Source organism: Brachyhypopomus gauderio, chromosome 6, assembly GCF_052324685.1.
Source record: "Brachyhypopomus gauderio isolate BG-103 chromosome 6, BGAUD_0.2, whole genome shotgun sequence".
NCBI classification, from domain to species: Eukaryota; Metazoa; Chordata; class Actinopteri; order Gymnotiformes; family Hypopomidae; genus Brachyhypopomus; species Brachyhypopomus gauderio.
In genome coordinates this window covers 15,497,729-15,521,444 of record NC_135216.1, presented here as the reverse complement: position 1 = coordinate 15,521,444, position 23,716 = coordinate 15,497,729, and the positions used below count along the sequence as shown (strand labels likewise).

At 50.1% G+C, this 23,716-nt stretch overlaps 1 protein-coding gene across 3 annotated transcripts in view; it reads left to right on the top strand.

The window, feature by feature from the left end:
* Positions 1–23,716, top strand: part of samd12 (sterile alpha motif domain containing 12) — a 62,156-nt gene that overhangs the window by 30,720 nt on the left and 7,720 nt on the right. The window contains exons 5-6 of one of the 3 annotated variants that reach the window (XR_013131834.1): positions 18,989–19,370; positions 21,122–23,000. The exons of 1 other annotated variant lie outside the window; for it this stretch is intronic. Coding sequence is in view for 1 of the 2 variants with exons in the window: in XM_077009077.1 (XP_076865192.1) it covers positions 21,122–21,144 (23 nt within the window). In the remaining variant the exon portion in view is untranslated. Of the gene's footprint in view, positions 1–18,988; positions 19,371–21,121; positions 23,001–23,716 lie in introns of those variants that run through there. One more of the 3 variants, XM_077009077.1, reaches the window with a different exon arrangement.

Sequence of the window (23,716 nt, the reverse complement as noted above, 5' to 3'; positions counted from 1 at the left end):
CCAACAATCCATCATTAGACATAATTGGTGCTATTGCACATTTCATGTTTAATTGCCTGCCCGAATGTCCTTGTCCCGTCTCTCTGGGAGAGCTCAATAGGACGTGATTACTGCCTGTAGTAACTTTGGAGAAGTGAGGGGACGCTCCCAGCCCTGAGCAGGGCTGACGTTCTCTGAGACGCTGTGTTTTTTGGTCTCACTACTCATTTTCTTCATGGAAGAGTGACTGTAATTACAGAAAACTGGATCTGATTAGGAGACATAATGGTGTTATGCATGTGTTCCAACCCATCGAATTTGGATCATTATAATGTATGGCACATCTATAGACCCATATGGAGCCTTCTGTCATTGTATAATGTGCTTAGCCCCAGACTGCAGGAGGCATCATCTCCTGCAGGAGAGCCTGGCGAGAGAGCGGACTGGCCTGCTGTGCCTCCATTGGCCTGGTTGTATGGCATTATGGCTGGACTGGCCCTGCTGTGCCTCCATTGGCCTGGTTGTATGGCATTATGGCTGGACTGGCCTGCTGTGCCTCCATTGGCCTGGTTGTATGGCATTATGGCTGGACTGGCCTGCTGTGCCTCCATTGGCCTGGTTGTATGGCATTATGGCTGGACTGGCCCTGCTGTGCCTCCATTGGCCTGGTTGTATGGCATTATGGCTGGACTGGCCCTGCTGTGCCTCCATTGGCCTGGTTGTATGGCATTATGGCTGGACTGGCCCTGTTGTGCCTCCATTGGCCTGGTTGTATGGCATTATGGCTGGACTGGCCCTGCTGAATGGACTCTTTCAGCCACAGACTCCTCCCGTACTGTGGTGCGTCGCATGGCCAAGGCTTGGCGTGTTCTCGTTTCTCTCCTACCTCCGTTCATAATGCAGCAGTAGACGTAATTGTTTGGAGAAGCCCAGCCGACGGTGCCAAGATGTCATTGAGTTAAGCGGCATTCTGGGTGGTAAACCTTGGAGTCACTGAACCTGGAGTTCTTATTCATCTTGGAGAACCAATTGGTTTCTAGTGGGATCAAGCTTGATAGTAATCAGATAATAAATATTTACAGACAAAAAGATGCCCGTAGGGTTTAATGGAAATTACTCAAAAAAGCTTTTTAATTCATGCCGTATCTGAAAAACAAGCTTGTGTGTGCATGTGTGTGCATGTGTGTGCGTGTGTGTGTGAGTGTGCGCGTGTGTGTGTGTGTACACACGTCAGGGGTGCTGAAGGCTTAGTTTGCCCTCTATTAAAGATTTACAGTCTTCACATAGATAGTTATTAAACCCTTGGGTCAACTTTAGGACTCCAACTTCCAGTGTGGTGGTAACATTGGGGGGAGATTAGAGCTAGTTCATCAGAAGGTCTTTTAGTTCTCTACTGACCGATTGATCTTGGTAGAGCCTTTGATGCTACTAAGAAGGTCTCTCAGGGCTTGGACCATGAGTCTGTGCTCCATCGCTCTCTCTCACACACACACACACACACACACACACACACACACACACACACACACTGTGTCCTCCACATGTTACTTAAGTGATTCCTCCCTCCAGTCAGGTGTGTTTTTCTGGATACTCTTGATTTTGAAGTGTATGGTCTGATACTGCAGTAAAAAACCAGTGTGTCTCAAGTGTGCCTGCTTTCAACACTGCGTGTGCCTGTTTCCCGCCATCTTAGAACCGACGTGTTGTTCTGGCCCTTCTGGAGTGAGTGACATGAGGAGCAGGAGGAATGACTGAGCTGTTGCCTGTTCCAGCCCGACCCAGACGGCCCGGCCCAGACGGCTCTGCTCCACGGCCAATAGCATTCTGAAAAGCATGTCATTGATTGCTTGTTAGTCACTACATGGACGTGGTCTGTGGATGGCCACCTATGGCTCATTCAGGCTCTTTCTTAAACCATGTTGTGATTTGTTATCTCATTTGTGGAAACTCCTTGGGGGTCAGCCATTTTGGATCAGTGCTGCGGTGCTGTTGCTTTATGGGGCTACTTAATCTCAGCGGTCGTTAAGCAGTCATGTTTCTGAAAGTGCAGCGTGGCAGTATGTTTAGAAGAGGATTGCGGGCTGCTGTTGTGTCCTGATGACCTGGTGCAGGATCACGTGTCGGGCTGTCACGCATGAATCAGGATTTTGCCATCAGTGAACTGCACTGTGCCACACACACTTCTAGTGGGAAAGTGACTGGAAAGTCTACTAATATTGCATGATGGCGGAATGTAACGAGCATATTATGCTATCTACGGTTTAGTATGAACTTTGCTGTTATTGCAGCGTGCAGTAGTGTTTGCACACAGCTGACGTTTGTATATTGCACAGAGATTATTTGTATATTGCCAAAACACACTCTTTGGTTCTTTTATTGCGATATTGCCATGTTTGTGTAACTGGGTCTATGTTTGTGTGACTGGGTCTATGTTTGTGTGTGCGTGCGTGCATGTGTGTGTGTACAAGTGAGAAAGTAAAGATGAGAGTGAAATTGAGTATGTGGTTTCAGTACATTCGCCGTAATGAAACTGAACCTGCCAGATGTTATGTCACATGACTCTGCTGCTCTGAGCCACAGCCACTTCACTTCAGGGTTGCTCTGTAGCTCTGTAGCTAGTTGAGAGGTCACGTTAGCCCTGCACATAGTCCAGAAAGCTGCTCTGCTTTTACTGCACTCTGGTTAAGCCCAAAACAGAAGCCTGCATATTCGCCCCCGAACACGCCCACACCTGCCTTCAGCTCCCGGGTCCCGAGCTCCTGCTGCAGGTGCCCGGCGGCCCCAGAGTCCCCAGAGGGCTGCGGGGCCCGTCGCCTGGGCGCCCCGCGGGCTCACAGCACTGTCCACAGCTGTCCACTCGCTGCTTCATTTCCACGGCGCCTTTTCACACACTCCACCACCTGATCGCCACTGCGTAGCCCGTGACGCCTTCATTACCGCCCTCGTTTTACACTTAATGATGGAGGCGGCTGATGGAGGCGGCTGCTGCAGTGGGTGGAGGTGGGTTGGCACAGGATTATTTATTGCCCTTGAGCCTGTGGGCAGGGGTGGAGGGGGGGGCTGTCCGTGCAGCGGTGACCGTTTGTTAATTAAGCTACGCGATTAAGAGGAGTTGTGCCGGACGGTTCGGGCCCCTGACAAATCGACCACGAGAGGCTCCATTTGGGCCCCTGAGCCCCCCCCCCTGCGGCAGGTCAGCGCCGCGTCCTCTGGCCATTAGCGACGGAGCACCTCGCCAAGTCAATTACAGCAGCGAAAACAACAGCTGGCTACATTTAGTCCGCGCGGCCACGGAATTACACTGGCCGCGTGTGCAGGTCCGTGTGATGGGTATTCATTTCAGGTCATTCTTACCCGCGCTTTATGGCAACACCGCTGTTTACTGTAATTTATTGGTGCCTGCTCGGCGTTCTCTGCCAAACGCTGAGGGTTTTGGGCTGTTCTCACCTCGTTCACCTTGACCCGCCCAGCCCTGTCGTCCTGACGCACTATGGGCCAAACGTTTTTAAAGAGGGACTGGTCAGCCTCCCGTGTAGTAGCTGCCAACATGCGTCAGGTCACTTCCGCTGGCCCTGAGCACGTAAGACGCGGGGCAGCCGGGTCAGAGAGGCGCGTGCTAAGTCTTCCTGCTACTTTAGAAAAGGCGGGCGATGCTGTCAAAAGGCCACGTCACCCAGAGCGGCGCGGGGCAGGCGTGGGTTGTTTCTCCATCTCTCGGGCAGCAGGGTCAGTGCTGACTGTAGCAGCCAGCTCCGTCTGGAGACGCACGGCACAGATGGGCCCGAACGCCGGCGCTGGCTTGCCCCTTCCCCAGCCCCTCGAGGGCAGCAGTGCTGATAAGCGCAGTGTAAAGGCACCTGGGCTTTCGGAGTGTCACCCTCCCTCAACCCTCTCTGATCTCCCAGCTGGTCTCTACATGCCTGGCTCTGATAAGATCCCCTCTTTCCCCTCTTGGCCCGCTCTCTGTCTCTCTGCTGGTATCTCTGATTGTGGGATCTGCCAAGAACGCATGAGAGTTGCAGGCGTCGTCGCTGCCCCATGAGTGATACATACAAATGCTCCTGTGAATGTGTAAACATGTCGAACCTCTACGCCCTTAATTCACATCAGATTGTGATGATTTTATTGGGTGTTGTTATTAATGTTACGTGGCATTTTAATAATCTAGTCTTGTCGTTTTAAAACATTTACTTATTTATACAGCCGATAAAGAGTCCGATAACCGTGATTGCACGTCAGGACAAAGGCAGCCATCAGATTAGAAGGGCGTTACCGTGCCAACAGACGGCTCTCTGGTACTGGCCAAAAGTCAGAGAAATTTGCCGGCCTCTCTGTCTTAATTAAAGCAAACGTGTTTGGTTGTGTCACCAAACGCACGTGTTCTGTTCCACATTCCAGCGTGTCATGTTCACGGTGGTCAACGCGAGCCGTGTCCCCCGCCCGACGGGCCTCACGAGGGGCTGCTGGGGACGAGGCCGTTCGTCATCTCCGCACTCTTATCGGCAGCGTGTCTGCGGGCCCTGCACATCAGCTCACGCTTAGCATCGTCATCGTCAGCCCAACGCTGCCTCCATGCTTAGCCTGCACCCCACAGGAGGAGAGATGTGATAGTTGGGAGATAGAGCGCACACAGGACCTGATTGGGGACAGGCTAAGTGGGAGATGTGCTCTGGGCGGAGAGCCAGAACCACCTGGAGAGCTTTGGTGTCAGAGGGCCCATCTTCCTGTCTCCTCCCCCCCCCCCCCCCCCCCCACCTCACATTTACATTCCACTTGGAAGAAGTGTGCAGGGTTGTAACTCCAGTCACGTACCAAAGCAACTTTCATTCTTCAGAACTCAGTCCCTCCTAATCCCACTGAGGAAAACAGGCATGTGTTTAATAAGCCCAGCACAGCGAAGAAAGCCAGTGTCTGGGCAGGATTAGCGTCCGAGCGGCTCCCGCAGGCTGCGAGACGGAGAGACTGGGAGAACGGACCTGACGGCGTGAGACGGAGCAGCGGGGCTGGGAGGAACCGAACAGCACGCTGCCGCGCCCTCCCATAGCATCCAGAAATTGGATCGCGGCTCCGAAACAGGCGTGGCGCTCACGTGACCCGGGCCTCAGCTTGAGCGGTGTGGTGCTCACGTGACCCGGGCCTCAAGCTCGGGCTCACGTTTTGCACGAATGCGAACGCGTGCTCCTGTGTTTCTGTGCATCTTGTATCTGTTTCTCCTTCCTGTTTTTCGTAGCGTGAGCGAGTGCCCGGAGGGGGGCTGGTGAGACACCTGCTCCTCACGCAGACTTTTAAACGGATCACTGTGTCAGCTCCGCTACTGTGAGCAGATGAGTGTGTGAGGAGTAAACCCACTCTCCCAGGCCACACCCCCCTCCCTCGTTCTCCCTAAGAAAAGTGTGAAAAGAGAGAAAGGCAGAGGGGAGAGAGAGAAAGAGGAGGGAGGCTGGTGGAGGTGAAGGAGACTCTGGGGAAATACAAAGCAATATTCCGACCAGCAGGTTCTGCCACACTGCCCCTCCAAATTACAATATATCTGACAAAGATATTGAACCCAGGTCCCCCTGCCAGCTCAGCTGATGACAGACCTGCCCGCTACTGCCTGCATTTCTTCGGGGGAAAAAAAGCACCTACTGAAATTGCATTAACAGTGTCTTATTGAAAAAACAGCCGGGAGGCGACAGTGTCTACAGCGGAGCACAGAGGGAGGGACGGGTCCGGGACGGGTCCGGGACAGGGACCGCTTACTTGGACAGTGTGTAACACTCAAATGTGTCCTCCAAACAAGAACTTTTAAATAACAACGGGTTCGGTTTGCCGTGGCTTTGAAGGATGTCCCAGCAGATGTTCCTCAGATTTCTCGGCTAGAGAGTGACCAGAGCTGACCCCTGACCTCTCATGCCATTCGAGAATTCAGCTGTTACTTTGGGCATATTCGTCTGTGCACACATGGGCACTTGTGTGCAAATGGATGTGTGTAAACTACATTTACAGATCACTGTCATCACCAAGATCACGGAGCAGCATGAATGGATGCCAACTTGCTCTGGGTTTCTCTAATTGCACCATAAGCACAGGGCGGTATTACAGAGTGAAACACTCACGGTGTATCAACTGCCCCCAGTATCTGAACGGCTCACGCAGACCGGAGGCCTCAGGCTGCCCTGTGTGTCCCCAGGAGATGTAAGGAGCCTCTCTGTGCTATAATTGAAGGCAGCGCACCAGAGACCTTAACACTGCAGAGCTCTCCACCCTCCACCCCATCACCATCTCTGCTCTCCCTGTCGGTTGGGGACAGCAGTCAAAGCCATATCTGAGTCAAAGCCATATCTGAAACAGATTCATTATATATTGGTACAGAATGTGATTGTTGCATTTATTATGTAGTTCCACCTAAAACTAGACAGACAGACACAGACAGACAGACAGATAGATTTATTGATTGGTACTACAGTACCAAAGACACGGAAAGATGTCCAAGATGTGTTCTAATGAAAGGCGCAGGTATTTAAAATAGCTCGTGCAGTGCTGGCATTGCTCTTCTGCCTCTCATCCATGGCTGCCAAGCGCGGTTCTCTAGGTACCAATGTACAGGGTGGTGAGGGAGGGCCCAGCATAGTGGAGTTTGCTACCTGGCAACCATCAGGCTCTCGAATTCCAAAAGGACTTTTAGAACTAATCGTTATTTGGCCAGAGTCGTCGCCGTAACGCTCATGAAAGGAAACGTTGGGGTACGACGGAGGAGCTTTGGCAGGGAGAGCAGTGTGGAGATGGAGGGTCTGGTGGCCACGTCACAGACGGGACTAGGTGGGCTGTCCTGGTGCTCTGTAGGAACCTGTGGGTGTTGCACAAAGGGGACGCAGGTCAAAGATCCCCGGCGCAGGCCTAAGATGATACACCGTGGCAGGGATCAGGGTTCCCCTCATGCAAGCTCACCTCCCTCTGCTCAGATGATTTGTCCCTGAGGTCTTTGCCCTCTCAAACACAAGGTCATTGCGCTTAAAGCCATTAATGCTGAGCTATACAATCTGAGTTCAAGAGCTGGAGATGATGAAATATTAGATGTCGATGCTTTTCTGGGATCTTGAATGTAGCATAATGTCTACAAATTGGGGCATTAGAGTAGTGAAGTAGCAGCTGTCTTTCACGGGACCGCTGAATGGTGCACGGATGTGTGTGAGCAGTACTTTTTTATTCATGTACAAATGTGTATTTTAACGATAAGTATTGAAAGGAAGAGATAGGACATGTAGATTTGTGGTGTGCAATTTTACAGAAAAGAATACTTTTACAGGAAAACATATCCGTTGATCTGTAGCTGATTGGTTAGGTGATGGTTTTGCAAGTGTTGCCGCCTGAGCTGATCGGTGCAATATTGCTGCGGATGTCCAATTGAGTCAAATGAAATGTGCATATCTCAATGCCACAAACCTATCTTCAAATGCGACTTTGAATTTGAATCTTAATGGTACATCTCTAGGTGTTTTAGATTTGTAACGTTTATATAATGTGAAGAAAGTAAACTCTTGCTTCTCCCCAAAGGCGTCGGGAGCAACAGCAGGCGTGGTGGTGGTGTTGGAAGCCGAGACCTTGCCCCGCTCAGGTGAACTCGGTTCGGAAGATGACTGCAGATCAGCAGTCCTAACATGCAGCTCTCTCTGCATCGCTGAGATGGCACAGGTGGCTGATGGGATGGCACATGAGGTCTCCCACCTCCTAGCTATGTGACCCCGGTACAGATTTTAGATTAGAAATACAGTGTGCTTTTAAACAGCACCTCGTCGCCCGTGCAGGGTTGGTGAGGTGACGAAGCCCTGAGTGCTTACTGGCCCTAGCGTGCGCTGTAGCTTCACTTCACCTTAGTGTGTCCCGAGGGCTTTGAATGCATTTCCAGAAATGAATGGTGAAGTGGTTGTGTTGAGCTTGCAGGTCAGTGTGCAGAACCCAGAGGTGAAGTAATCGAGTGGTTTAGGGCAGCCGTCTCCTGTAGGGATCGCACTGCACTTAATGTTTTTTGCCTTTTGATGTACATTAGTAAGGAAGGTAAGTTCAAAGAAAAAATTTGAACGGAGTTGTAGTGTTGGTATCCCAGCATATTCCAGAGTGAATACCTGAAAACACAACACACGTCTTTTTAAAGGGAAAGAGCAAATTGTATGAGCACCCGAGTGTGTGTTTGTGTGTGTGTTTGTGTTTATGTGGATATTCACAGCTTATAAGCAGCAGAGAATTAAACAATTGGCTAATCACACACAAATGAACACTCCAATACTTCCACTCCCAAGCACAGGGATCATGGAGACATACCTGCCATAGAGCTGCACATCAGACCCAGCATGCACTGGGGCAGGGTGAGACATGGCCGGTGGGGGGATGGGCCGTCTACTCCTCTGTCCTACTGCCATTCCAGCTGGAGTCATGTTACAGTTCGGTGTTTAAAGGTATTTTAAAGGCTTTATTCAGTATTAAGCGTTAAATGGAGTGCACCGTGCAGAAGTGTTGGGTGTACGGGGCTGCACTTCAGCTTGGGTGCGTATGCAGCTCCCATCCGTGCCTGAGAGTGCGTGAGAGACGCGTGTGCACATCTGTGAGTCACACATGGAAAGGGTGGATATGCAAATCATGTGTGCATTCCTCACACGCAGAGCTAATGTTTCCCCTAGCTGCTTCATCTTCACCATCTGTGTTAATTGTTTGAGGAGGGCTTGAGGAAGTAATCACCTCTGACTTGGAGAGAGAGCGAGACACCGGGAGTGAGAGAGTGGGCCGTCGTGAGGCAGAGGGGCCTGGGCCCGGAAGACCCTTTGATCCTCCTGGGCTGCCCATGTCGCATGCGAAGGCAATTAAAACTGGGTTGTATGTGAGTGTGAGCAGAACTGTTCTGACATGGCCTTCATTACGAATGTTTACAGCAGGGCTGAAGAGTCCTGGCACAGAGCCAGGTCCCTGTGTACGGCGGGGCCAACGGTGATGGTCCTGTTAGGTTCGGCTCCTGCATGCAAATAGTTATGGTGCCAAGCTCTCACCCTCTCTCCACTAAGCCAGGTTACGCTGTGAAACCTCTTTTACTCTGGTCTAAACCCTGGACATTAAAACACTGCCCTTAGTTCAGTGCTAAAAGGCAATTACCGAAAGAGAGGCGCAACCATCCAGCAGAAGAGCTAGTCAGAACTAGCACGGCAGCTGCTAACACTCGATGCAAAGAGCTTCATAGAGCCAGCAGTACAATCCGTTTGGCAGGGCTAGGTGTTTCTTTTCATTGCTGAAATATTCATTTGAATAGTAATTTGTGACCTTTAAAGGTGGTTAGAGATTTGTGAGATTTCTGCGTCCACAGCCCCACCGGCGCCGCTAAAAGACCTGTCAGCGCATTTTCTCCGCCGTGCACTGTGCAATGGTCTCTGAGCTAAAGCCGCTCAACTAGGGAATGAGAGAACCGGCGGTGATGATCGTCTCATCGTGCCTCTCCGCACCTCAAGGGGGCGCTGTGATCAGTTGGGCTGAACCACAGCCGGCTGGTACTCGTCGCTCTACATTTCCTCGCTGCTGTTGTCCCCCCGCAGCGTGCTCGCGGACGTGGGCTGCCTAGCAGCAGTGTGTGGTGGGAGGAGCTCCCACGGGCCTATCCTGCCCACACCCGGCCCGACTCCCCCAGAACTGTCATTATCGGGGCCCTGTTTCCAGGACTGTGTGTCAGCGGCGGAGACGCAGGCTGTTTGTGGCGAGGCTTCGTGTCCACGGGGAGATGCGGTGTCCCTCATGCAGTTCATCTTATATATCTGACATCATTGGCTGCGTAGGATTATGCACTGCATAAGAACCTGAGCTTGGAGAACAAATGAGAGTGTGTGTGTGTGTGTGTGTGTGTGTGTGTGTGTGTGTGCGCGCGTGCGTGCGTGCGTGCGTGCGTGCGTGTGTGTGTGCGTGCGTGCGTGCGCATGTTGAAAGCTTGCTAGTGTTTGCATATTCTTGCACCCCTGTGTAAAACATGTGTGCTTCTACAAATCACATGGGCTGTGGGATCTACTGGGCTTGTGTCCCAAGTGTGTGGTTCAGTATGCACACACTAACTGCAGACGTTTTGTGACATGACATTCCTGCTTCCTCCCAGCCGCCCGCCCAACGCCAGCAGCTCTCTCGTAAACTACACGACAGCTTAGATACTTTCGCGCTGAACAAAGAAAACTCACAAACTTCATAAAGCCCCAACAGAACTGTGGCCCCAGAGGACTTGCAAAAGTGTCTCTCTGTTTAGAGGGATAGAGGGAATCAGAGGGAAGAAAATGTCTGTTTGCATCAATATCAGAGTACCCAGAATGCCTCTGTCCTCCCCCGTTCGTCCCAGTGCTCTGACTGTGAATTCTGGTGGTCTCTCATTTCCCTTGTCTCCACGTAAAGCGTCCTCGTCATTTACGCACTGTTATGTGTGGCATAATGTGTCTGTAATGGAAACGCTCCACTAACAGCTGCTACGAGTTGCATCCTGCCATCGGGACAGTCCACCACGCCGGGACAGTCCACCTCGCAGGGACCGTCCACCACGCCGGGACAGTCCACCACAGCCCCCGCCTCATTACTGGAGCCCAGACATGCCAGCACTCCCTCCACCAATGACAGGACATGTCTGAGAGGCTTGGACAAGCCCTGCCTCACATATGAAGCCATGTGGACAACGTGGATGTCCTACTGGCCTTTTAATGAAACCCCACACTGGGCTGTCCTGCCGCTGGGCTGTCCGGCCACTAGCTGTGTCCTCTGTCTCGCATGAGCTATGGAGGTGTTCGGACTCAGAGGACAACAAACTTGTCTTCGCAGGTTTCCTGTAGGACACAAGGCCGCCAGCACCGGCCACTGTGCCTTATTGGTCTTAGCTTGTTTATGTTACCTGGTGGACACAAATTGACCGACGTGCTTGTTATGTGTGTTGCATTTATAAATTGTGTGCTCCACATGGTTGGTGACAAAATATGAAAGGTTCATTATTTTAACATTCATCAGGAAACCATCTCCTCCTCTCCTCTCCTCCTCTACTCTCCTCCTCTACTCTCCTCTCCTCTCCTTCTCTACTCTCCTCCTCTACTCTCCTCCTCTCCTCTCCTCTCCTCCTCCTCTACTCTCCTCCTCTACTCTCCTCCTCTCCTCTACTCTCCTCTCCTCCTCTCCTCCTCTACTCTCCTCTACTCTCCTCTCCTCTCCTCCTCTACTCTCCTCCTCTCCTCCTCTCCTCTCCTCCTCTACTCTCCTCCTCTCCTCCTCTCCTCTCCTCCTCTACTCTCCTCTCCTCCTCTACTCTCCTCCTCTCCTCTCCTCCTCTACTCTCCTCCTCTACTCTACTCTCCTCTCCTCCTCTCCTCTCCTCCTCTACTCTCATCCTCTACTCTCATCCTCTCCTCGATTCTCCTCATATCCTCCTCTCCTCCTCTCCTCCTCTACTCTCCTCTCCTCTCCTCCTCTACTCTCATCCTCTCCTCAATTCTCCTCCTCATATCCTCCTGTCCTCTCCTCCTCTCCTCTACTCTCCTCCTCTCCTGTCCTCTCCTCCTGTCCCCTCCATCTCTACTTTCCTCCTCTCCTAGTGGTAAATGTCATTAAAGTGAGTGGAAGCTCTGTCCTGCCCTGCAAACCTGCGCTGCACTCAACCATGAAGACAAACACACACCCCCCCCCCCCCCCCTTAACGAAGAGCGGAGTCGTGTTGCCCCCCAGACCCAGCGGTGGATGACAGCTCCACCCTCGCCTCTGTTTGCTGCAGCCTGGGGAGACAAGAAGATATCGAAGATGCAGAATATTGTGGCATGCACTAGATGAGAATGAGCAAAAGTAACACTATGTATAGACCAACATACGAGCAAAAATACACACACACACACACACACGTGCAGCAGCAGCATGCCTACGTCAACCCCCCGCAAACTTAGTAACGGCATGAGCCGATTTTCACACTGTCGGGGTTTTAGGTTTGGTCTCCATGGGCCACCCAAGCAGGCCTGGCCTGGTGTGCTATGCTGGTGGGAGGCTGGTGCCAGGCCCGACAGAGTCCGTCTGACGCACTCGCGCTGGGAGCCTGCCGCTCTCGCCGTGTGGCGGCACCTGCACACAGGAGGCAGCCTGGGAAGTCTGGAGACCGAGGATGACTCCATGGTCCAGGATCCAGACCTCTGACGTCTGGGCTTTTGCTGGAGCTGAGGTTGTACTGGGTTTCCTGGTAGGATGTGACCAGCTCTCTCCGTGCTGTGGAAGCCTGGATGGCAGGTTCAAGCAGAGCTGTATAAACAGATCTCTCCCAGTCTGGGATTCATTGGCCTCCTGTTTGTGTTTTTGGGGCTGATTGAAATACAGCCAGTGAATTCCCTTATTGCTTGGGTTTCCTGCTCTTAGGATTCCTTCCTGCCCAGTGATTAAGATTCACAGAGTCGTATCCCTTTTTTGTTCCTTTGCCCTGCACTTCTAATACATCTGCAGTGGGAAGGAACAACATGGCTGGTTTCCCATGACAGCAGTAATTATTACAGGTGCTTAGGGAGAAAGTTGTGTTTTGCAATTGTATGAGTGCTTCATTGAGTTCTCCCAAGGCTCCCAGTAGAAAAGTTTTTAATTGTAGCTGATGATAAAAACTGTGTTGTTTATGCTTTCTCTCTTCCTTTTCCATCTGTTTACACTTCTGTCCTTCACTCCCAGTCTGTGGCATTGTTTAGCAAACCTTGGGCTGTGTGATACTCAACAGAAAACTAAACCAAACACACACACAAAACTTAATCCTGCTGAAAACCCTCTGAGGACTCTGAAGACCCTCTGGAGCCCTGCCAATCGGCCCCGCCGTTTCCCCATCCCGACAGACACATGTGCTTGATTGGCCGTGGATGGGAAAAGGAGGAGTCAAGCTAACAGGACGGATATGTCCCTTCATAATTCAGAGGGGTGTGGGCGTTTGATTAGAGCGAACGGGTGCTCATTAGTCACTGCTGAATGCACAGATCTCCCCCTCACTTGTTTGGTCTGGCCCCGCATTCCTCCATTGACTTTAATTGTGCTTTTTCGTATACCTTCTACCACCGTGACAGCCTCTCCTCCTAACAAGCCTCACAGTGTTGCTTGAGCAGCTCTTTAGAGCGACTTCTTTAGCGCAGCTGTGTGGACAGTCAGCATGTTTGTTTCTTCAGATTCCTCACTAGAGACGAGCGGCGAGGGCCCGACGTACTGGAGATATAAGTCGCCATGGCGACGTGCGCTCCCCAGAGTCTCCGTGCGCTGGTGTTGTTTATCTTTTAGCTGCTTGGCAAACACCCGATTCTGACGTGACCTATATAGATGACAGTTGCTAATGTGATTCATAATGTACACAGGACGTGATGTAATCCGAGGCTTGTCCGATGGGCCAGAGCCAAAACCCCAAGCAGTCCCAGTGGGAGTTGAAGCCTTGTTACCTTGTGCTCACCTTGGACACATTATCTGATTTGGCTCTGTGATATTTGTGGAGTAGATCCCTGAAACCCACCCAAGGGCCTCCGAGAACCCGAGCAGCACATGGCTAGTGCGTGTCTGATTGTTGATAAAGTTACTGGAACATTACTCGACGGGTCACTGAGATTTTACCGTTTCCTCAGAATTTTCCCTTTCTTCTTTTCGGGAACCTCCCTCACAGATCCTGGGTAATTAGGCCAAGACTTGCCCTGTGTAGAACTTCCTGCCTCTTGAAAACAGACCTGGGGGGAGAGAGATGTTGGTAATGAGCCAGAGCTGGTCTGACACCCACACTCCTGAAGCAGCTCCCCTCCCCCAGACTCATTGTTTTGTTGAATACATTTTTGATTTAATTACAAGACTGTAGAATTCATTTCCCCCGTGGTGGGAAAGGCCCGGCCACAGCTCTCGAGGAGAAAGCCAGCATGGCTCGTTTTGAGTCGAAGGCCCTGATTTCTTTACCACGATTAGCTAGGCATCTATTGCAGGTCTCCCATCCTTCCGCAAGCTCGGTTTACACCTCACCACAGCGGCGGCAACATCATGAAGTTGTGAGGACGTTTAAGGCTGCTTGGTTCCTCTCATAATGGACAGCAGATCACACAAAGTTCTTAATCTTGTAAGTGCTTAACTGAGATGAACATGACAGCTTTGATTTTAATGAGTTGCCTGTAGTATAAATGCAGTATGATTGTATTCTGCGTACAGATGATGATTGCTTTGATGTATCAAAGAATTGTATTATCAAAGACAACTAAAAAGTTTTACAACAGGGTCAAGAAAATGTCACTCTAATTTACTGGGACATAAACCATAGTTCCAACTTTGCAATCCTCCTTCACTTGAACTTCGTAGCGTTTTATATTCTATGTTTCTTTATAGACTGACACATTATGTACACCATCTGCACTTCCACTTTATGTCACAGAATGCAAAATGTAACGCCAGCGTTTTGGAGATGCCAGTGAAGGAGGGGAAAAAAAATACAATATCTTTTTCCCATATGAGCAATGTCAACTCACAGCGGAGAGTCATTATTCACCAATGATTCTCAAGGTTATGGAGATAAAGCGCTGAGTCAAAACATTAGGATTCCTTCCTGGACCCATTTCCTGGCCGACATGGATCATCACCACTGAAAGTGTCGAGTCCTCACATTGGAGGAGTCTTCTGTGAGCCCCCCGCCTCCTGGTGAAAGACCAATGAGCTACAGCATCTCACCGATTAGCTGTGGCCAGGTCTCTCTGATTAGCTGTGGCCAGGTCTCTCTGATTAGCTGTGGCCAGGTCTCTCTGATTAGCTGTGGCCAGGTCTCTCTGATGAGCTGTGGCCAGGTCTCTCTGATGAGCTGTGGCCAGGTCTCTCTGATGAGTTGTGGCCAGGTCTCTCTGATTAGCTGTGGCCAGGTCTCTCTGATTAGCTGTGGCCAGGTCTCTCTGATTAGCTGTGGCCAGGTCTCTCTGATTAGCTGTGGCCAGGTCTCTCTGATTAGCTGTGGCCAGGTCTCTCGGATTAGCTGTGGCCAGGTCTCTCTGATGAGCTGTGGCCAGGTCTCTCTGATTAGCTGTGGACAGGTCTCTCTGATTAGCTGTGGCCAGGTTTCAGCGCTTTTCGCCATAGTCTCTTGCCAGCAGTGTGGAGAGCTGTTGGCTGCATCATTAGCCATGTCTGGTGCAACTGGCTTTATGGGTTTACTAACAGAGTGATAAAAGCAGCAGAGGTCAAACTTTAAAGTTCCTCACAGCTTTGATTACATGATGGTTTTGCCATCCATCAATCCGGGACACTGAGGCGGAGATGGAAGGGGTTGTGTTTTGTGATTGCCAAAGGGTGCTTGTGGGGTGGAGGTGGGTGTAAGCTGGGTCTGATGGGGGTTGTGGGGTGGAGGTGGGTGTAAGCTGGGTCTAATGGGGGTTGTGGGGTGGAGGTGGGTGTAAGCTGGGTCTGATGGGGGTTGTGGGGTGGAGGTGGGTGTAAGCTGGGTCTGATGGGGGTTGTGGGGTGGAGGTGGGTGTAAGCTGGGTCTAATGGGGGTTGTGGGGTGGAGGTGGGTGTAAGCTGGGTCTGATGGGGGTTGTGGGGTGGAGGTGGGTGTAAGCTGGGTCTGATGGGGGTTGTAGGGTGGAGGTGAGTGTAAGCTGGGTCTGATGGGGGTTGTGGGGTGGAGGTGGGTGTAAGCTGGGTCTGATGGGGGTTGTGGGGTGGAGGTGGGTGTAAGCTGGGTCTGATGGGGGTTGTGGGGTGGAGGTGGGTGTAAGCTGGGTCTAATGGGGGTTGTGGGGTGGAGGTGGGTGTAAGCTGGGTCTGATGGGGGTTGTGGGGTGGAGGTGGGTGTAAGCTGGGTCTGATGGGGGTTGTGGGGTGGAGGTGGGTGTAAGCTGGGTCTGATGGGGGTTGTAGGGTGGAGGTGAGTGTAAGCTGGGTCTGATGGGGGTTGTGGGGTGGAGGTGGGTGTAAGCTGGGTGTGATGGGGGTTGTGGGGTGGAGGTGGGTGTAAGCTGGGTCTGATGGGGGTTGTGGGATGGAGGTGGGTGTAAGCTGGGTCTGATGGGGGTTGTGGGGTGGAGGTGGGTGTAAGCTGGGTCTGATGGGGGTTGTGGGGTGGAGGTGGGTGTAAGCTGGATGTGATGGGGGTTCAGGTTATCATGCCTTGAGCAGCAGAAGCAGAAACAGTACTGCAGGAACACAATGCAGGTAGGTGAGCTCGGGCTGAATAAATGATCACAGGAGCTATTTTTAAGCTGAAGTGTAAATGCAGTAATCCTCTGAGCAGGAGCTGAGAGCCTCCACCCAGAATCACGTTAGGGAATACAGCCCTTCTCTCTCTCTCTCTTGCTCTCTCTCTCTCTCACTCTCTCTCTCTCTTGCTTTCTTTCTCTCTCTCTCTTCCTCCCTCTCCCTCCTTCCATTTCTCCCTCCCTCTATTCCTTTTTCCTTTGCCCCTTTATTCCTTACTGTTCATTTCTGTGTTCTATCTTTAAATTCTTCTTCTGAGGGCATGTAGTCACATTCCCTCTGGTGTTAACTGTTATTCAGTGTTAGAGACATTAACGCCATTAGAAGTGCAAGAGCCCTATAAATATTAATTAATTAAATATTAAAACATGAAATCTCAGAAATTATTCTGCTTCTTTAGTTAATTACTATTACCACTTTAGTTATTAGTGATTTTTCCCAATACACAAAGTACTCAAAAGTCTCAGCTCTCACCTATGTGAGTTCTTTTCTCTTTTAGCAAAGTGTGTTGTATTTGTATGTATATTATAGCCTCTAATGATGGTACCTACTAAGGTATAATGGAGAGCTGTTAATCATTGGCTGGAGGTTAGGTTTTACAAGGTTAATGATAGAGAGAGAAGAGAGAGAGAGAGAGAGTGCTCTTTCAAGTGGGACCGGGAGCCCAGTTCTTCGGGTATTTATCAGTGTCAGGACAAGTCTGGTCCTCTGCACTGAGGTTACAGCTGGGCCTAGTCCGCTAAATTGCACAAACGAGGGGAGGTTCCTCATTGTCGGCACCGATCCAAACTTCTGTTGTGCCAGTCTCCACGGGAATGCGGTTTGATTAGCCTCTCCTTGTTTGGTGTGCACTTCTCACGGTGTGCTCAGGTGCTGCGGGTGCAGAGTTGTGCACTGTGATTTAACCCTTCACGCGAGGGAAAGTCCTCCCACTCCGACTCTCCCACCGTCCCTGTCTCTCTGAGGCAATCTTCCCATCCAGGCTTACTGTAGGAAAGTAGGCAGAAAACAGCTGGGTAAGGCAGCATCCCCGCTGGCTTCCCTGCTGACTCTGAAGAGCTGTTGAATAAATTACCTAAAAACAGCACCCGGATTTGCTTTTAAAGGGACAGCTCTGGATTTTGTGTCAGTGAAACCTTATTTTCTCTACTGTGCAGACGTAGATGATTGTATACACATGTATGTTGATTTTTTTTTTTTTAGGTTTTTATGTAGCTTAGCATAATGATTCTAGCAGCATGAGCTAAGTCTTTAGTCAGAGTATCACAGGGGTTGCATTCAGTCTTTCATCAATTTCTTCACATTACTGATCGTTCTGGTGAGATTCGATTAACCTGCTCAGCTTGGGTTCCTTGACTTGAGGGGTTTCTCAGTCGTAAAAACACTACCAGATGAATTAAATATGCAGCTTGAGTGAATGTATAGCAGTTTCAAAAGCACACTCTATTACCTTAATACCAAATACTCTATGGGCAGATGTAGTTCTTTTAGCTATTGGATTGGTGGGAACACTAATGTTAAACTAAACTGAATCAGGATATAACAGGATCAGTGTAGCGAGTGTAACAGGATATACTCGGTGCCCATAACACCCATGAAGAGAACCGTGCGCCTGGACAAAACCCAAGCCAACCGAGTTCCCGGGTAAAGAGTTTAACTGCCAAAATGTCAGACGTCTAAACGTGCATCAGGATGTTTCAGTAATTTATTCGCCGGCTCTCTCTGGAGTCAGCAGGGGACCCAGAGCCAGAGTGCGTGTAACGCCCGGACCGCAATGTTCTCCGTCTCCTTCCTGCACGCTCCGTGTCATCGCGGGCGAACTCGATGAAGGCGAGCAGTGGCAAATGAGAGAACACACGACTGCAGGGGCATAAACAGACCTATTTACTTAAGCACCGCAGGTTATGCTGATGAGCAGTTTTGTTTGTGGGGGGAAAAAACAATCCCTCTTTTGTGTGTTATCGGAAATCAGGGCAGGGAAGAGAAGGAGCTGGATACGAGGGAAAACAGGTCGACCTATTTAGGAGCACTCGAGTGCCAGCACGAAGAAACGTCCGTCGGTGCTTTCGTGCTGGTGAGTCAGGAAGACCACGCACAAGGCCCCAGAAGGCTCCTGGTGTATGTTTTGACGTAAGGCAGCTCCTGTGTGGTGTGGACGCGAGGTTGGTAGCAGTGTAGCATTCTGTGGTGCTCGGCTTCAGAGTTTTTAAAACTCTAACATTTAATCACCATGTCAACCATACACAACAGGTGGGGAGCAGGGAGCCAAACAACACGGCAGCAGGGAGGTCTCTCCTCATCGTAACTCCGACCTCACATCGAACGGACAGCAGCAGCACACCTGCAGTTCTCATTACCAAGCAGGCTTGCCCTCACTTCTGATGCAGTTTCGAATCAACTCAAGTAAAGAGAGAGAGAGAGAGAGAGAGAGAGAGAGAGCTGGGGCTGTACCCCTTCAAAGATCTTAAACACCGCCTCAGGCCATTTGCCAAAACAGAAGCTACAGTGGATCAGAGACACCAAAAAAAAAAAGAGCACACTTTACAAGTCCTCCAATCAGCAAGCCCCTCGGCCTCTACAAGGCGAGGCTGTCAGTGGTGACGGGGTTGACGGGGCTTTGGCCAGGGGTGGGCTCAGGGAGCCGGGACAGAGCTGAGCTGGGAGTCGTGCAAGAGCCAGGAGCTGATTATCAATGCATAGGTAGCCTGCAGCTCCTTCTACCCCAGAGCTGTCTCTAGGATGTTTCTCTCTCTCAGCCCCCTCCTCGTTTTTTTTCTTTTTCCTCTTCTCCTCTCTCTCTCTCTCCTCGCTCTCTCAGGGGTGCTCATCTGTAATTCATTTGAATCCAATCTATCATTTTCACAAGGCTGAGAGGGGATCCAGCATGGCACAGGAAGAGAGGAAGAGATCCGCTAAATCCCACCAGAGCTTTATCATCTTCATCTATCATTTGGCGCTATAAATTGCGTCAAAGGAAGGTTACAATGATAAACATCCTTTTGTTTGCAGAGGGAGCAGAAAGAAAGATGTCAGGTCATTGGTTGCATACAAACTGTACGAATTCTGCCTGTCTTCCACTGTGAATTTATCACATTGTTTGAGGATGAAGTCGTCGGAGTGCAGGAGAATGGCCCGTGTGCTCTGAGCTGGGCCACCCTAGTCTGGTTTCACATGGCTCTGACATGGAGAAGAAGCCACTGGTAAAGACCAAGATCTCTGTTGGACCCACATCATTTTTGATAGGGATCTGGAGGGAAATTGCTAGTCTTCTATTTAGTGGTAAGACATTAGGACATTAGGAGCAGTTCAGTTACAGTGGAAACTATGATTCTAGCTGTGATGTCAGTGTATCATGGCGGAGTACCGCGCATGAACTCCTTAACTTTTCCTAACAGTGAGAGAGAGGATTTATTTTTTTTTCATTTTTGTCCTGCCTAGAAGCAGATTCCCCCCAAAACTTTACCACTCTTCACACAAAAGAAAAGAGGAGCGAGGACTCGGAAGATGGACCAATAGTTTCCAGTGCCTATTTAAATCTAATACTTATTTAAATATATTTAAATAGTTCTGCAGCATTCTGCAAGCATCATTGCCATTGCTAGACTCCAGTCTCTAAGAAATATTTCACTCTCCAAGCTATATCAGCTGATACAGTAGCTTTTAGGCAGTTTCTAGTTTATATCTTTTGTGGCTGCTGTGACTAGTATCGGGAGAAGATGGTGTGTCTGTTTTCAAGTCACTGGGGAACAACAACTAGTAATCTAGTAATGACACCAGTGGTTTCTTAGGAATCCAAATATGAAATGCAGGGTTTAAAGTATTAGAAATAATGTCCCAGAGTTTCCAGGTTGTTTTTTTTTTCACCACATGACCAGAAGGTATCGAGAAAACGAGAGTCAGTTTCACTGCACTTCCAGAAAGTGAAAAATTCTTGACCGTGATTCGGCACCACCTCTGGAACACCCCCCCCCCCCCCATAAATCCACCCCCCCCCCCCCCCCCCGCCTCCGGCGTAAGCCTCTCAACGACAGTGCCGGTGCATCTGATCAGGACGGAGGGCCTGTGTCGTGTTGCCGGCTTGTCAAGACATTCCGTGATAATGAATTTTCAAATGCTAGCTGTGCTTTCCGTGTGCAGAGCCAACAGGGGGTGGTGTGTGTTTGGAGCGCTCTAATAAACCCTTACGCCGGAGCTCGTGATTTGATCTGCTGTGCATCCTTGGGTTCCTAATCCTGCCCCGCGCTAGCCGCGATTCACCCGCCGCACACGGGCAAGGCGCCCTGCAACGGCGCCCTCGGCTGGTGACGGCCCGTAGAGAGACTTCAGGCTCGTTAGTGTGTCGAGAGTCGTGTCAGTCATGGTGGACCACATCACGTGTCTCACAGTACATGTCAGGGCATGACGGCATCTTATAAATGTCCGTCTATCGCTCTGCGTCTCTGGGACACACGAGGAGGCTGCTGGCTCTGCCGACGATGGGCAGGACCTCTGCTGCCTCATGTCTGCTGCTGTGGATGAACTACTGCAACCTCCATTTTAAACTTGTGTTCTCTATCTTCTTATCTCCCTCACTTTTTCCCTCTTCCTTTTTTTTCTCTCTGGCCAAATTCTTCCCCTCACCATTCGGAGCTTGTTTTTTTTTTTTTTTTTTTTTTTGTTTTTTGTAACTGTCCCATTCTTTCTGCTTCTCTGCCTGTGTTCATTTTTGTCTCTTTCATTTCCTCAAATTGCATTTGTTATTTTTCATTTAATTTCCGCTCGGTCTCCCTCGATCCCTCGTGTCATTTCTCTCACACTCTTCTGCACATGCTTTGCCCACTCATTCCTTTTTTTCTTCTTTCTTTTGCCTTCCCATCCCTCTCCCTCCTGCCCCCTTTTCATCCCCACACCCTCTCTCCCTGTCTCTCTCTCTCTCTCTCTTCTCTCTCTCTCTCTCTCTCCTTCTCTGCAGTCTCCCTGGAGAGTTCTCCATAACCTGAGCGTTCCTGCAGACCCACCAACCACCACACGACTCGCCTGCCATCTTCTCAAATGTCAGCAGCAGCACACCAGCCTGCCAGCCCATACGACTCCTCCATCATCCCGTGGGTCCCGCAGCCCCTCACCTCCCCCCTCTCCTCCTGGACCAGCCTGCCAGGACTCGCTGCTCCTCTCCCTTTGCCAAGAGGAGTCTCCAGAACCCAGATCGCCCATCGCCTTCCTACTGAAGAGGAGATACTGAGTGCCCTTGTAGCCCGCTCTCGTAGTCCCATCACGTGTAGCACTTTAACCTTCCTCTTCCTTCACAGTGACCTGTGGAGAGCCCGTTAGCTACGCTCCGCAGACTTCCATGATATTCTGCCACGCACCACACTTCCTGAGCACCGCAGTAGGGCTACAGACCTATTTTCTTTTTCTACAGGCCGGTCTTCTTTTTCTTATCCAATTTCCCTCTTTTTTTGCCACTTCCTTCTCACCTCACCACACTACGATCGAAGACCCTGCATAAAGATTTGCTTTTTGCACATACGTGTGTTACAGAGCCGTGCCGCATATCCTGTGTGTAGTCCCGTAAGTGTGCTGTGTCATGTCGTGTGACCTGTCCGTCGTGGGCTTACGTAGCGTAGCGAGGAGTCTCTTCTCTGTGTTTAGGCGTGTCCACGTGCTCGACGTTGTTCAAACACCCCTCGTCGCAGACGCCTCCACCGGGCCCTTCTTCAACCTCCACTGCACTGTGACTCGGTCCGGGTGTCTTAAAGTGACAGACCTCCACCACCTGGCCCAGGGGGGGCGCTGCACCCAACCCTGTTCGCCATCATTTGTGGAGTAGACATCTTATTACACTTCCCTCCCCTGAACTGAAGACTCACCACTCAGCCCTGTAGGTGTTAGAATAGGAACAAGCAACATGGATCTCAGAGCAGATCTTCACTGAGAGTGGCACACACTGTAAAGCTTTGGAAAATGGCCAGTAATTCCTCTCTTGAGGGAGAGGGGGAAAGAAAGCTGGAAAATAATGGATGATGAAGCTTCTGTGAAGAACAGCCTCTCCCCTCTAGCTGGCCATGTTGCTGGGGAGAAACCTGAAGGATGAAACTTAATATGAAACAGCATTATTAAAGCATTATTATCAACATCCAGAGAAGTGTCAGAGAAAAGGGGGATGTGAGATGGCTGTCGAGGGGAACCATGAAACTCTCATTCACTGTCTGCAGCTCTTTTATGTGGTATCACCGTCTTGTGTAGTATGGCCATACACTGTTACCTCTGTTCCTCTGAAGCACACAGACCTGCTACATTGAGTAGATTTATGAGTAGACTTGTCTTGGCGTTGCATGGACATCTTCGCCGTGCTCTTAAATCACAAGTCATCACGAACCCATGTGATCCAGTAGACAGAAGTCTTACTGCAGCTTTGCTGCTGTAGCTGGGAGCTGGGAGCGTGTCGCTAGCCTCATAGCGAAGTAGGCCAGTGAAATTAGGAATTGATCCAAAAAAGAACAGTTCCAGTTTGTTCCGCGAGCGATGGCGTTGTGTGAAATTAAAGGGTGTACAGAGGGTCGATTGGTCTTTGAAGATGGCAATCTGTAGCAGATTGAATGGTATTGATTAGACTGGATGTGGTTTTAGCTAACCTCTGGTTTACAAGAACAGTGCTGTAAGTGATGATCACATGGAAGATCATGTTCCAATCAGACGACTGGCTACTGTTCCATGGCTGGATGACACCTGAACATGATTGGTGCCCAGGAAGGACGCCGCACTAAAAGTGTTTCTGATTATTAACATGGTGTGTGGGGGCTAGAGTAGTAAAGAAGCATGTAATTGAATGGAGTGTACTGGACTGAATGCGGAGGGTCGGGGTCTGGGGGTCTGGGTTCTGGGGTCTGTACATGGAGGTTACGTTGCTCTGCAGGTGTACAGGGAAGAAGACTGAATTAAAGATTCAGGGCATTTTTAGATTAGATTTTTAGAATTGTTCACATTCCCTTAGATATCTTTAATGCAAGTTTGCCTCTAATGTAAGAGTAATGGATGTACTTGAAATCTAAAACGATGTGTAGAAATGAATAGAAATAACAGATGGATTACTTGTTTCCTTATAGAACGGTGTTTACAGAAGTGGAGTATACTGGCTGTAGCATTGAAGTCAGTAAATGATTGCTCTCCTTTACAGATGACCAGAAAAGTACCTGTTACTTGTAGCATTTTCAGTCAATTTATGGTGAAAATTCTTACCGTTTCCACAAAGGTTGAAATGAGAGGTATTTTTCTGCTCTTCTATGCCTATGAAAAAGAACCCATTTGAGAAAATATCATTGATGACTTCTGGAAAATTTGACAGTTAATGTTCCACGATATTACAAAATGTCAAAATGGGAGAACAGATGAACAAGATGTGCTTCAGTTGTGAACTTTGGGAAGGCGGAGGAACCGATCAGGAACTTTTGGCAGCGTTTGGCTTGGTTTGAAAATGAAGACAAGGAATGAGTGTTATAGCCACTGAATTAGCATACGCGATTACCTCTGAATGCTCTTGTCCCTGAACCTCCATGTTAGGTGCTTA